Genomic DNA, 16076 nt, shown 5'->3' with positions numbered 1-16076 from the left:
CTATATAAGATGACGTAATACATACGAGTAATACTGACGTTAAAAATACAGTAATGCTCGTAAGTCATAAATTAACAAAATGTAATTAAATAAATATTTAATAATAATGAAAATTGTAATACAATTTTCATACAATTTTCAAATACCTGATATTTTATAATATTGCAGTTAATAAAATATAAATAATTACTATAAATGACTAAGATACTAGATACTAGTACTAAATATCCCGTCATACATTAAATAAAATTTTGTATTTTTTTTTTAATATAATATATATTTATAATTATAATATTGTTCTAAAGTTTCTATAAAATCTAGTAAGTTAATAAAATTGAAAACAAATCAAATATTTGCTTATATTATTATTGTTATATATATTTCATCGGAATAATTATAACTTTAATATTTCCACGGACAACTATGCACGGGAATTTAATGAAATTACTATATCTTGCATTCTCTGCGACAATTGTAATGTACTTTTATTTAAATTCCATCTTTATTTATATATATGCAACCAGACGATTAACTAATACAAAAATACATACAAGTTATTATCGATTGTCAGTCAGGCCAATGCCTGTTTCAGTCTGGAAATAAACTTCCCTAAATTAGTTCGGCTCTAGTGTTCAGTGTTCAACAACCAGATGTTGCTTTGTGTAGTTTCTCGAATACAACGTGTAATAGAATTAACGTAATCCCTGGGAGTTGTATGTACAAAATTGAATAATAAAATTTCAACTGTTTTTAATATAACGCACGCTTTCTATAATATCGTAATAATTAAAACACTTGGAATAAGACTTTAATAAAAAAAAAATACAGTGGATTTTCCTAAATTAGTAATGTTTGAGTACATATAAAGTACATTTTTTTCTGTTCGATTTAATATTTCGTGAATAAATTTAATTATACAAATACCCATTAATAGTGATGTTGTATATGACCTTTTTAAACTTCATGTTACTATTAGTAATTTTTTTTACGAAATTTACATAGGTTTAGTATGGGATTATTAGATTAAAAACTTTCTAGAATTTTCTAACAAAGGAATCGTAGATAACAATAAGTAAATTTAATACTTTTTAACCTTAACATTGACATCTATAATAATATATATAGATACGAATTGTAATATTATATGTTTATGACCTTACTACTTGGGTCCTTCGTACGTAAGTGAAACCTACCGAATATGTTACCACTTAGCTACAAAGTATAACATTCTTATTAAAATTAAACTTACGTTATTTGTCTTCTTTTTAATTGATTAATTATAATGGTCTCTTTATGCGATTTACAGGCATACAGTAATACAGTTATGCGATAGATAATAAATAAAATATTTTACTTACTGTATAAGTAAAATATTTTGCTGTCCCAATTTTGCAAAGAAAGGACTAATAATAATATAAATTAAGTAGGTACCTGTACGTGCTATGTCACTCATCACAGAATTGTCAGATATAACTGGCACATTAGGTCCTGGTGGTCCTGGAAGTCCTCGAGCACCTATGACGCATAAATAAAAAAATATTTTGTGTGATATCGTTTTATTTTTAGTATTTTTCTCGACAAAGCATTTCATTTAATACCGGTAAACATAGAACTATATAAAAATAATAGTTCCTTATCTCGTTATGAGCCGTATATGATTCAGAATATAGATATGAATGTAATGCTATGCAGAAGTTTATGCCTAGTTTCAGCATACTCAGTTTAAAAATGAGTTACAGGATTTACCCCATCAAACATTCACTTATCTATTTTACAACTTACCTAAGTTCCTGTGTTCATAGAACGACGCACCTCATTAATAATGTACTTTATGCAGTTTAAATAATGATCAAATTGCTAAAGCCAGTGTTAAACCTATATATTAGAAGAGAAACTTATCTTTTCCCCACATGTTCTATGTTCTACCGCGTGTGTAGCAGACGGCCCCAAGAAATTGTTTAACATAATGCCCACGGCAATTTATCAGCGCATCGTTCTCGAAAAACAAGCCCAATAACTCACATTGTATTACTTCCTCACATTATGTTACTCATACATTTATTATTATTATATGAATTAATTCATTACTTCGTCAATTTTGTTTATATTATTTATATCTTTTAAATTACACAACAGATTTTAATGCAGTTCTTTGTAATAGATAGAGTGATACTACCGTACGAAGACGGGACTGGTCGCTACGCTAGTAAATGATACAATATAGTGTCAATTCACGACTTTCATCCAAGATAGAGTAGTCAGAGACATCGTTTACTGTCGATGTCGTGATGAACAATGAACAACGCTTGACGTAATCATTCTTCACATGGTGTATTTTTTTTTTTAATTGCCCAACGCGTTTGATTTTGCGTACGGTGAGCTTACCGCCGCCTCTTGAATTAATTTTTGAATAACTATCAGTCTTTCCTTCACCGCATAATCAATCTTATAAGTAATAGTCATAATATAAATTGAGACACAAAGTAATTGTTCTTTGTTATCGATCAGTTTTGACCTTACGATCTCCTGGGTATAAGTCGGGACAGTAAACAACTAGATAGTTATTATTTTTATACAAGTAGCTCGTCAGCTTGCTTATTATTCCAGCTACATAAAAATACAAATATTCTTTTTGCTTATCCGTTATACCACAAAAGGAACTTACTAGTCAAATTACGTGTTTCTACATTAGTAATATTTCCGGCTCTGCATCAGTAAGTCACGCAGCTATACCGTATATATTTCTTTATGATAAAAATAATTTAAGTTAACATCAAAAAACTGAAACTGTTCCTAGTCGTTTAGTCAAACTTACACTGAAGAGTAAGTTTAATTCTTGCCGATACATAAAAGCACACCAAATTTACATTTCGGACTATCTCTTCGGTAAAAAAAAGACGAGCATAATAAATCTATGCAGTTCGCAGTTTTACAGGTCTTAGCACCTGACAGTACCTTCAATAAATAATAACTCTTCGGTGAAGAAAACATAGATATGAAACCAAAAAATAATCTGACAGACGACGGTAAGTTCGCCCTTAAAATGTCGATGTTGTGCTGATCAATATCAGCACAACATCGACATTTTACTATGCCTCTGTCTCCCCCACCTGGAATAAGTCATGACGGTATGTTGTTCAGCAAATAATGAGGAAAATCAAAATACTTGATAAAGCAAAAATAGTTATCACTGAACATAAAATTGAAACTGAATAAGAAATATACGACTATAACATTCCGAGGACCCTACAAGGGTCTGGCGCGAAGAAATAAAGATTTTCCAAATCGTTACTATGAAGCTCTAAAATCTTGCAAACGCGTTTCCCGCGAATAAATAAGGGTCATAGTGAAACATAAAATTTGATGGTTCAGTTAGTTTGTTACCTTTTTCGCCCTTTTCTGCTGGACGTCCGTGAGAGCCTGGCAGGCCGGGCGTGCCGTCGCGACCGGGTTGGCCCCGCTCCCCTTTAGCGCCATGTGGACCCCTTGGACCCACGTAACCCTGTAACACAGTTATAATCTTACGGGTCGAATGTAACATAACGCCGTGTTATAAGGGTCAGGCCGGTGCTTATTGCATTAGGCCCAGGTTTATTATCCGCATACCTTTAGAATTACTGCCGCTCACCAGATTTCCTTTCTGTTTTGTTAGTTTCGCTAAATTCTTTTATAGCTTTATTTGTATTGTAAATATTTTTCTACGGCAACAGATATCGGACATTGAATTTAGTATTAGCTACTCGTGCGGAAGTTAACATAAAAATTGTTTTCTTTGCACGAATGTGACATAGTTACAGAAATACGTAAGGAAACTTATTTTTATTATTTGTAAATTATACATTACCTTTTATGTTTACAAATATGGAAACATAAATGTATTTTTTAAAACATTTTTATCTATTAGTAATTAATTCACAACGATAATAATAATATAAATATGGACCAAACCACAATTACAAAATACTTCACGAATTTTGTGTAATGTCTATGGTACATTTACATATCGGTTAATTGTATATACTATATATATTTTTGCTTTAGCTTGCTGCACGCAGATAAGCGGAGCCGGGAACCGATTATTTTCGTGGAAAATAAAACCTCATTTTACAACAGAGTTCCGTTTTTTTTTAGTATCTCTAAATACAAAAAAATATTCTCTTGTCATATTTAAAAATAACTTAGTAGATTATAGAACCATACCCATACATAAAAATAAGGCTATTTAATTATATACCTTACCCAAATAAGTTATAAGTAACAAAACATATTATAAATGTAATATATAAACATCCTATAACTTAAATATATAAATTACAATATTTCAAACGTACTGAAGAATTATACTGAGGAATAAAATAATTTACTTTGTTCATGCTAATAAAAGAAACAAAAATATTATTACACAATATATTGGTGAACTAAAAGCAGTTTGTAAAAGTGTCATAAGACTTATACCTATATATATATATATATAAACATAAATAATACTCGTAGTTGATGTAACTAAGTATATAATCACACGAATAGTTATTCAAATACAACGAAACAATTACAGGAATAATATAATAACATTTAGGTTAAACTTACACGATCGCCTTTGTCTCCTTTTGGCCCATGTAATCCCCTTTCTCCCTTATTTCCAGGGTATCCCCTCTCTCCTTGAGGGCCGGGTAAACCCATAGGGCCTCTTTCGCCCTGAGGACCGGCAATTCCAGGATTACCAGACCCGTATAATCCTGTTGATTCCTATGTTAGAAATGATGATGATAAATTTGCGGAGCTCATGTAATAATAAACGTTATAATTGTTCAATATAATTCAGTTACAGCAACGGTGCTCTAACAGTTTAGTATACTGTTATAATTCTAATGGACGCGGGTCCGATTTGTCGTGCAGTAGAAACATTTGTATTCACAGGTATGATGTTTTATATTAATTAATATACACACAACACAAAACAGATTTCTCTGGCGCAGATGTACAGGGAGACCCGACCCCAGATATACTGGAAACATGGGTTGGACAAAGAAGAAGAAGATGTTTTATATTAATTAGGGTATTTTCTAGTTATATTATGTCTGGTTAAAAAAATTAAGTATTTTTATCCGATGTTTAGTACCCACAGTACAAGTTATGCTCACTTTGTGACTATCTGGTTCTATGTAAATTCTCTTGATAGTAATAATTTAACGTGATAATAGAAGTAATATTAAACATAATCGTCTTTGTATAATGCGCTAAGGCTATATACATATAAAAATATGTTTTCAAGCTACAAAACATATAGGTAACCTAATTTACATATTAGTTGGTATTAAACCATTCCATCAGGTATATTTAAAATTACAATAGGCTGTATATACTACAGGCTATTGTAATTGAAAAAATAACTGTTAGAGAGAATTTGTTTACTATACTATAATTGTATTATTAATACAATATATTTAAATTACGAGTAAATGTATGCTGCCGAAGTGGTTGCCAAAGTTTTAAAAATATTTTGAATACAATATACAGAAACGTTTCAATTAATCACATACCATGAGTGCTGAAGACATTGGTCCAGGCGGGCCTGGTGGACCAGGTGGCCCTTGTAATCCCTGAATACCATCAAGTCCAGGTTCTCCTTTAGGTCCAGGTTGGCCCTCGGGCCCTGATGCACCAGTGTCACCTCTCTCGCCTCTATCTCCTTTGGGCCCGAGTGGACCAGGAGGGCCGGGGTCTCCCATTTGTCCCTAAATAAAATTAATAACAGTTCAATATATATTTTTATTTTATATGACTACTATTTTAGGTTCTAATAGCTAAAATATCTAAGAAATCGTTTTAAGTTTATTCATTACAAACTACAAGTAAATATAAAATATTTTCCTTTTGTAATAATTGTTGCTGACGTACTGGCCATATAATTTTATAGTTCAGATTTACATTGTATTTTATATTAAGAATTTTATTATATTGTTTATATACCGAACGATTTCGTGTCTAATAAATATTGTGAAAGAACCAGAGTGATCGACATAGCCCGAAGAATTGCGACTTTGAAGTGGCAATGGGCAGGGCACATAGCTCGTAGGACAGATGGCCGTTGGGACAGTAAAGTCCTCGAGTGGCGACCACGGACCGGAAGACGCAGCGTGGGAAGGCCTCCAGCAAGGTGGACCGACGATCTGGTCAAGATCGCTGGAAGGCATTGGATGCGAGCAGCGCAGGACCGATCGTTGTGGAGATATTTGGGGGAGACTTATGTCCAGCAGTGGACGTCTTCCGGGCTGCGATGATGAAATATTGTGACAACAATAATAATCAAAAATATACCTTTATAGTTACATATTTCATTATATATCGTATTTGATTGCAATTGAAATATAATTTATAGGTAATATCCCAATTCAATACATTACTCTATAATATTGATATTACTATATTGCAGGATAGATTGTAGTAGTAATATACAATTGGCCAATTAAATTGACTGTGAAATATTATATGTACTAATGAGTTATTGCAGACTGTCAACAAATAACTACGTAGGGATATCAAAATATTCTTGTGATCTACATACTTCATAAACTAGTATTCACTATCTGGCCCACATAATTTGTATTTCTTGTAAAAATTGTTGTTTTGGTAGGACACGTTAGATTTCCCTAAGGGCTGTCTGACTCAATGTCAGTACGAATAAATGCTGACATAAACTCTGAATACACAAAGGTAGTACGAGTAGGTACACAACTAAGGTGAATTTATATATAAATATATATTATTAAATATAATTCTATATGATTCATATAGTGACATGATATACTTTTAATTTAGAAATTTTAAATATCAGAATGAAATACAGACGCAGATTCTAAGAAAATAAAATAGACATCTGTGTAGAAGTTTAAACAGTATCTTGTCAAACCACGAAAAGATTAACAATCAATATTATCCTCTAAACAGAATACTCAGTTCTGTCGCTATATACTTCAACAGGACTACGGATATCATATTATAATGTGACACACGTGGTTCCAGTCGTGCAATGCCATTATCTCACTCTTCAAGTATTACACACCATGCAAAACAAGCAGATAACTCTGTAAAAAGTCTGGTATTAAACTTATAATAAAAGTGTTGATGATATATGTAAAAGTCATTTAAGTGAACAATATTATGGTATGTTGATGATGCCTACACAATACCTATCTACAACATATTGCTAATAATTTATGTACAATACTATATGTTATTATTATTTAACGGCATCGGTCGTTTAGTGGTTTAGTACACCACTTTACTTCTGAAATCCGAGAATTCGATTCCTCGAACTATGCAAACATTTTGTATTCATGAGTAGTGTAGAGCATTGATCAGGGTATTTTACATGTATTTATATATAGTATTTCTACCAATCTAGGTCTACCCATAACACAATCTGCTTAGCTCGGAACTAAATGGCGCTATGTGAATTGTCCAAAATTATTAGAGAACAACAAAATAATTATTGTTATTTACCGTTTTCCCTGGAGCACCTGTTGTCCCGTCAGCTCCAGTTGGTCCTTGAGGTCCAGGTGGACCTTTTAAATCTGGCATCGTTTCTATTAATTGTGAGATGTCATTAATGCTGCATTTGCACTGGCCGATAGGTACCTGTAGAAAAAAAATGTTAATAGTACTTTTTTATGAGTTTTCCGATTCGATATTTATACCTAAATAGAAATACATATGTTTCTTTTAACACCAACAGATATTATATAATACATATTGTACATTTATGACGAATAAAATTAAACAAATTCTGTTAATCCGAAAATTTATTTTAACTTTGCTTATATAAACTACTCGTACTGTATACTCGTAGTCTTAAATCAACAAAGAACATGAACGTGTGTTATGTATTTTATTGTGTGTTTGCAGTCCCTTAATAAATAAATAATTTAAATGATTGTACATCTAACTTTGGCCTAATTTTAAATTAACTCGCATTCACATCAAATTCAGTCTGCGGTCTTCCACAAGGTTTGTTGTTCGAAGCGGAAGTTAATACGGAATACTTCCGTTCCCGAAAAAAAACCTCATTTTGTATTCATACTGAAAAAGTCATAATTGTTTTTTTTTTTAAGTATACATGCTCCCTATATGTGAACGACATTTCATGTAATCTGTAGAAAATTATTGACGTTAACTAATAAATCACATAAAGGCTACAAAATATGGAAAGTAAATTAGGAAAACTCGGCTATCATACGTTGATTCCGTTAATAGCATATCGTGTATTCAGTAAATATCAAATAATATCGTAGAAGACATAGTATTGATGGATATAATTATAGGTATATGGATATCCAGTATACGCTGAGGGCAAGGAGGGTTGTTAGTTATGTTACTATTTGTTAGTAATATAGGTAGGTCAGAGCTCCACTAAATTCCACCTAAAAACCATTGTTGTTTGCCAAGATAGGTTAATAACCTGATTTTATCTTCACACTGTCACTACACAAGTGAAGAAGTCTAAGCCGTGATAAAGTAATCATTAGGACAGGCGGGTTAAACAGAATTGCATGCAGATATTTTAACGAATTTACTATGTACTCCGCGAATAAAAATTTTAAACTAAATTTTGAGTTAAATCAGTGTGTACGAAAATATTTTTATACGCAAGTATACAACGTATAAAATCCTTCTATTAAGTCATATCGCGTTGCCACCAAAATATATGTCGCGAAACATGCTGTCGTTGCATACACGTATAAAATAACCATATTTCAAACTTCGTGTGAAAGTTGTATATTGTGTTTTATATATGCAAATACTTGTATAACACAATATATTTTTTGCAAAAATGCAGTATCCCGAAAATTGCATATGGCTCGGGTAATTTTTAGAAAATTCTCTAAATGTGATTTCGAAATCCTCATTAGTATCTAACAATAGTCCAATTTATATAGTACATATCAATAACACAAAGTCCAACGCAAAGTCCGTCTATATCTTGGCAATTTTAGGCCACTTACTGAACGGATTTTCATACGATTTTAATTCGTCAGTAGAATGATTTCTATGGAAGGTTTAGGCGTATAATTCATTAATGTTTGAGATGTAAATTAATTGAAATACCCGTGCACAACTGGGCCGGATCTGCATTAAAGTAATAAAATAAAGACAATATCAGTTGTACACAAAGTTCATTATGTGAAGCAAGGGGCAGTTAAAATAATTCTCGTCAGTTTCTGTGCTGTTAATTTATTGATATTATCTACAGTTAGTTATTGTTGTAGACTTAGACATATTTTACCTGTACCTGTAAAGTGGTTCTACGCTACATTTTCATTTAAAATTGATAAACAATAGGCATAGAATCATTAAGGCGTTCCTGTATAAATAATAAAAGGGAAAAGTATAAAAAGTACGTCAATTTTAATATTTATTTTGTTATTCTTAAGTAGTTGTTTTCTTGTTCTTGTCGTTCATATAAGTAGCACTTAAATGTACACGTGTACTCGAATTTAACTTCTGAATTGTTTTTTCTGTTTTCATATTTCAGAAGTATAATTCTTATACCATTTATGACAAATTCTATGTAAAGACAAAGTTTAGGGGATATTTTTCCCAGAGCGTCGTATACAGAAATATCACGACCTTTTACATTCTACGCTAATAAATAAATTTATGAACTGCATTAATTAAAAAAAATATATAGGTAAATATAAATATTTACATCATTTATGCAGGGATGTATCTTCAAACGCAAGATGTGTTTAGGATCTAAGTGGTTAACTAAATTACTATAAATATATTGTCTATATTTATCTGTTATAATATACCATTAAAACTTTGGAGGAATTTATCAAATCGGTGTAGTGGTTCCGGAGCTACTGTCTTTTAGATTAAAACAGCTTACACTAGTAGATATCTAATTCAACACATCTTACGTGTTTTTCAAGGACCTTAGTATTGACGTTAAGAAATTAATTTCTTTCTTTGTTCTATTTTTTTTTTCCACTAAGTATTCAGTTATTTGTACATTCAATTAAGTTACGGCCAATTAACAAAATACTTACAGCGTCTCCGTTCTCCCCCTTGTCACCGTTTAAGACTGAAAATTGAATATTTATTAGAACACTTGAATTTATTCATGTACAAATTATTTCAATTACGGAAACAATAGATGTCGTTATACCGTTTTTCTTAACGGAAATGGCACAATTTGTTTATTATTATTCATATTTCAATAACAATGCTTATAATTATTATACCAAAATTGAACTCTGAATTTTAAATGTCGCCAAGAAAATGTAAAAGTGAATCCCAGTTTTATTTAGTAATCATTATTTATAAGTATATTTTCATTAGTACAACAGTTTAATCTTACATAACGGTAATTCGATACCTACTTAACTAGTTTGAGTGAATTAGGGCAATGATATACTACAATTATAAAGTACTACTCAAGATGAGACTTATTTGTTTACAAAATTTAATTGTTTATTATGCCATGTCGGAATAACAAATATTAAAACATTGTTACATATTACTAGGTACTGATAATGCAGTACTTATAACTTTATTATTGTCACAATGTCCATAATGGCTAGATAAAAAAAGAAGTAATTTCTATGAGATTCTAAGAATGGACCTGTCTTAAAAAATGTCACGATCGCAAGAAATTTACTTTTAAAATAACCACTTAATCCAATTGTTCGGTATAGAGTGAAGGCTAATGTAAAAGTTAAATATAAACCAACCCTACTCCACTACATTAAAGTAAAAAGTCGTAAGTCACAAAAGCCGACATTCAGAACCTTTTTGCTTGGAGGCTCACTTATTTATCACGTAACATTACTCCACTAAAATGAACCCATCCAGGCTGAGAGCGAACGCGACTTACGAAAACGTGTCAAGTGAGATTGATGTATCGTAGAAAAAAAAAATAATGAAAAAATCTACTTACATGGAGACGAGTGCGACACGAGAGGTAATCGATTTTCGTCGGGATTTACCTGTAAAAGAAATACTTATAAACATCTTGTCTCAAGTCGACATGTAAATATTGGATAATGGGATAATAAAAAAGAAACATAATTTCACCTGCTGGTGCGTATGTGTAGGTATTTAAAAGGGAAATAGACATAAATACGTTCTAGATATTGGCGTTTTATTCAACTTTATTCTACGTTATGCAGACAATATAACATTATAATATAATAATCTCAGAGCGTCAATGACTCCTAAATAATACTTATCATGTGATTTATACTAAAAAAAGTAATTATTTACAAAAAGTAATTATTTCTATTTATATTAGAACAGTCGATATTATGGATGAATTAAACAGTTCCATCGCTTGTTAATTTCGTCTATTCTTATTAAATTAACTACATTTTTTTAACATTCTTTGGTATACCGTACTATATATGATAGACTACGATCAAAACTTAATGATCTACGCCGAATTAATACTAAACAACAATAAATTAAAAGTCAATGTACATAACAAATCATATCATATTTCAATTAATATCGATATTGAAAGACTAAGGATATTGAGAGACTAAGGGACATTTAGCCTTTACAATTTAATATGTATAATGCTGTGACTTTATATTTTATAGGGAGTACTATAAAATATAAAGTCACAGCATTATACTTTAATATGAAATTTACGATAACAATAAATAAGCATCCTTAAGATTTATCTATCTAATTTCTTGGATTTCTTTATGTAAGGTAAGATATACAGTTCATTTCGCAGAATTTCTTCTTTAATATTGATCATCATTGATACAATAAAAAATGAAGTATTTTCTTCTGTATTTATATAAACATACATCTAAATCCGAGCTACGGTATGATTATTAAAAATCTCTGAACAGCAGTAAGAAAATATAATGTTAACAGAAATAATATACAGCACAAATAAAAGATTTTCCGTTTTATTTTAACAATTCCAGCTTTGATTAAAGAGCGCGGATTACTTTATTGTTCAGGTCTTACAATCTTCGGTTGCTACCTAGAAAGTTCTCTTTTATATTACACAGAATAGAACATGTTCAAGAAATGAGAAAATTGTAAGTATAATATTTCTTTTGTATTGGATATAGGTAGCTGCTATCTTAATCGCTGGATAACAATAGCTACTGAAAGATATTTATGTATTATACTTGATTTGTGTTTGTGAAAGTCAATGCTACCGGATTTTATTTAGTTTCGCCACGAATCTTTTTCTGTATACTTGGATTTATTCTTTTCTTTTGAAATAAAAGAAGAAACTTGTAAAAGAGGAAATCCAAAATTTCAATAGAATCTGAAATCACGTCTATTATTATTTTAATACTTTTAATTTTCATATCAATAAGCATTGGTATTACATAAGGTACACAGATTGTTATTTACAGTTTTCACCATTTATATAGATATATATATATATTAGGGATGATAATCAACCTTCTGTTGAAAAATTTATGGCAATGGATTAGAACATACTGGAACGAATCCTATCACATACTTCTAAAGTTATAGTTGCTACTCGAATACTGTAGAGCATATAATTTTACAATGCTTGGCAAAATAACTAAGCTGAGTTTTATCACAGATAAGAGAGTATTACATAGTTTTACGTTCGCCATCATGGGAGTATCCGACGAGAGCTTCGAGATTAACTAATCTGTCTGGGATTATCTGATGTTATTTTACTTTTCAAATCTGTTTATTAACAACAAATAATATATGAAAATAATTGTAATTCCTCTTTGCTATTTAAACATACTGTATTTAGCTCATTATTTCAATACTTATTTAATAAATTTAATTAAAAAAATGTAAATAAGTTTCACAATTTTTTCTTAAATATATGCCTCGTTATTGTTGACAGACCTCCTTTAATATTTCCATTTTCGGATCCAGCTTGAGAACTGTTTAATTGAAACAGTCCTCAAGCTGAATCCGAAAATATAACTGTTTATAATAATTACGGGAATTTATTAATTAAATACTCAGTAAAGGATATATCAGAGTTTTAAGTTAGTGAAGGTCTTAATCATACTTATGTTTACAACATACATAAAAGAAGATGTGAATTTATTTTTGATACCTTTATATAAATTGCACAGTCGCGTAATTAATTTATTAAAAAATTATTTCTTGTCTTTCATTTGGTTTCTTATAGAAAGTGATTCAGTTCATAAGTATTCCACTTGAATTTCGACATAGATATCCTTTACGGTTATTCTTTATAACTTGTTTGTTATAGTTTACATTTTTAATCTGCTTAAATGCCTGTAATATTAACTGGCAATAAATATATTTATATATAAATATACTTAAACTAGTGGTACAATAATCGATGGAGACGCGGACACGCAGCTAATGAGGTTCTTCCGTGTCTGGACGCAGTCAGTTTTGGTGATCGCCATGTTATTTGGTTTTATGTACCCAGATAAGATACGTAATATCTTTCTTTTCATGTTATCTGATGTTATTTTCCTGTTAATTCGTTACGGATAACGTTTACCAAAACTTGACTTTAGTTTTATTTAATTGTTGAAATTTGTATTTACAATACTAAAGGTAAATAATACCCCTGGATAATTCACACAGCGCCATCTAGTCGCAAGGTAAGAAAACCTTGTGTTTTAGGTGCTAATATAAATACTTAGATATTGTTTTTGTAAATATATACATAATATACATACATAGAAAACACCCAGACTAATACAAACAATCATACTTACGAATACGAATATTTATACAGTGCGAGAAATCTACCCGCGACGATCAAAGTAAAGCGGTGTGTTAAACCTCTAGATCACCGAGGCCATAAATTATTATTAATATTTCAATATCTAGAAATATTGGGTTGCGCTATATTTCTAGATATTGAAATATATAACACCTATGTTATCAGTAACAGAACTAACTGACATTGTTATCGAGTTATGCAGTTTTTTTCTTAATTAGGTTTCAAAAGTATATCACAAAACTGGACTGTATTAAAATCAACATTGAAGTGAATCCAAAAAATATTATAGATCTGTCAGTTAAATCAGTTATTTCTGAAAAAGATCTCATGATAATTATGACTTATATTGATTGGAATTATTTATCTATTATAGTTTTATTCACTTTTTCAATAAATACACTATAAAAATAATTCATATATAACAATATACTTTATTGTTACAAAGTAACTTCGGAAGCGGTAGATACGACTTTCACGTATTTCATAGTAATAATCCACTTTCCATTGTGAACAAGAAAATAAAACCTCTCGCATTAGAAGCAAATCGAGAATATTTGGTAAAGCAATCCATTCGATCCCAAGTCGTTGGATTACCAGCTTTATTGAGTGTAAACCCATGGTACATGCTTCGATATTTCACACCGACTGGAATACGAAGCGATTGTTTTGATTCTACTTTCTTTATAATCTGTTACTGCTACTTAATACCAGACAACATGTTACTTAAGCACCAAATTATATATATAGATATAGAAATGATCGAACTGCATATATTATACTTTCTGTGTTAATTATTATGTTAATACCATACTTAGTTATGAGAACACGAGCGAAGCCAAGGTGGGCCACTAGCAATAAATAAAAATAACATTAATATTTTATTATTATTAAATATTAAACTATATATGTAGGAAGTAAGTCCGATATCTCTATAATATTAGTCTACACATATTGTGGTGCTAATTTACACAATATAGCGACTTTGCGTTTCTTGCTTCTAATATGCGAATAGATAATGTACTTTAATCGTATCATGAGATAGCAAAGAGGTAAGGAAACCTACTGCATACCTGATTGTACTTTATTGAGCCGGCCTTTTAAGAAGGGATATGCTTTGGACTTCGTAAAGATATGCAGGTCTGCAAACAGTTTAATGCCTTAATATTTATTTCTACATTTATATATCTTTCCATAGAGTGGATCGGGACAATAGAGATAAAATATTTTAACAAAAATCTAACGAGTATTCAATACCATAGATAAAAACGGGGTACTTAAGATAGTCGAGTCACGGCAAACCAAAGGTACTTGGTATAAGCAAACCAGTCTTACTGACTCAGCGATACATATAAATAATTCATATGGATACCGGTACTTCGATATTGAAACAATCCGCTTTCGCACGCCTTTTTCGGGTGTTTTCGGCTTAAGGGGAAGCGATTCCATTCGGCGGCTGAAAACTGAGCACATCGTCGCTTTCACGTACAAATACTTTAAAATTCTACATTAAAATTTCATTGTCGTATAAAGTCGTGTGAAGCACGCATCGGCAGAGATAATTCAGACTTATGTGGATAATCCGCGTAAATGCGGCATCCGTGGAGTAAAGAAGTGTTATTCGTTTTTTAAGAGGATGGTTTAAGGTCTTACTTTATTTGTACAAAAATTATAAGTATTGATTGAAAATTAAAGTAGCTACAAAAATTATGTTTTTACTCTGTATATGTGTCATTATGTAGGACGGCATTAAAATTTTAGTTGGCCTCTCCTTTTTGTCACCTAAATTCACCTCACAGAATATTTCCGAGAATTTTTTTAATAACAATTCACAACAATATAAGTATGTACTTAGATACTTGTACTTCTACAAAAAAACATATTATATGAATATACTCATACTTCTAAAAAAATAATAAACAGTCTTTAAATAAAACAAAAATTATCATCATCATCATCTGCTTATTCGTTATCCTATTTAATTAGGGTCAGCGTAATATGTATTTCTCTTCCATGCATCTCAGTTCGCAGTCATCTCGTTATTTACTCTCTTTCTTACCATATCACCTTCACACAGTCCATCATACTGTTTCGGCCTTCCTCTGCCCCTATAACCATCCATATTCATATGTAACACTTGCCTTAAAATATTATCTTCCATAAAATAAAAAATGTTAATAATTAGAAATTGCAATTTGTATGATAGTAACAGTTTACTTGAAAATCATTAAATCGAGTACACACAATAAAAATTTACTACGGCAGTAAAATTGTTTTTTTAATTGAAACAAAAGTTAATTTTGTTAATTTAATTGTTAATTGTGAAAGTGACCGTTGGGGAAAATAATAATGA

At 30.7% G+C, this 16076-nt stretch overlaps 1 protein-coding gene across 1 annotated transcript in view; it reads right to left on the bottom strand.

The window, feature by feature from the left end:
- LOC131848171 (collagen alpha-2(V) chain-like) overlaps nt 1–16076 on the bottom strand; it is a 39277-nt gene that overhangs the window by 16612 nt on the left and 6589 nt on the right. The window contains exons 2-8 of the mRNA XM_059197942.1: nt 10940–10988; nt 10050–10084; nt 7504–7638; nt 5541–5735; nt 4588–4746; nt 3385–3502; nt 1432–1515 (exon numbers count right to left, since the gene is read on the bottom strand). Of these exons, the coding sequence (XP_059053925.1) occupies nt 1432–1515; nt 3385–3502; nt 4588–4746; nt 5541–5735; nt 7504–7638; nt 10050–10084; nt 10940–10988 (775 nt within the window). The remainder of the gene's footprint in view (nt 1–1431; nt 1516–3384; nt 3503–4587; nt 4747–5540; nt 5736–7503; nt 7639–10049; nt 10085–10939; nt 10989–16076) is intronic.

Source organism: Achroia grisella, unplaced genomic scaffold (assembly GCF_030625045.1).
Source record: "Achroia grisella isolate CSIRO2021 unplaced genomic scaffold, CSIRO_AGI_Agris_v1 utg546, whole genome shotgun sequence".
Lineage (NCBI taxonomy): Eukaryota > Metazoa > Arthropoda > Insecta > Lepidoptera > Pyralidae > Achroia > Achroia grisella.
The sequence above is the reverse complement of the archived record's forward strand: the minus strand, read 5'-3'. Positions and strand labels throughout refer to the sequence as shown.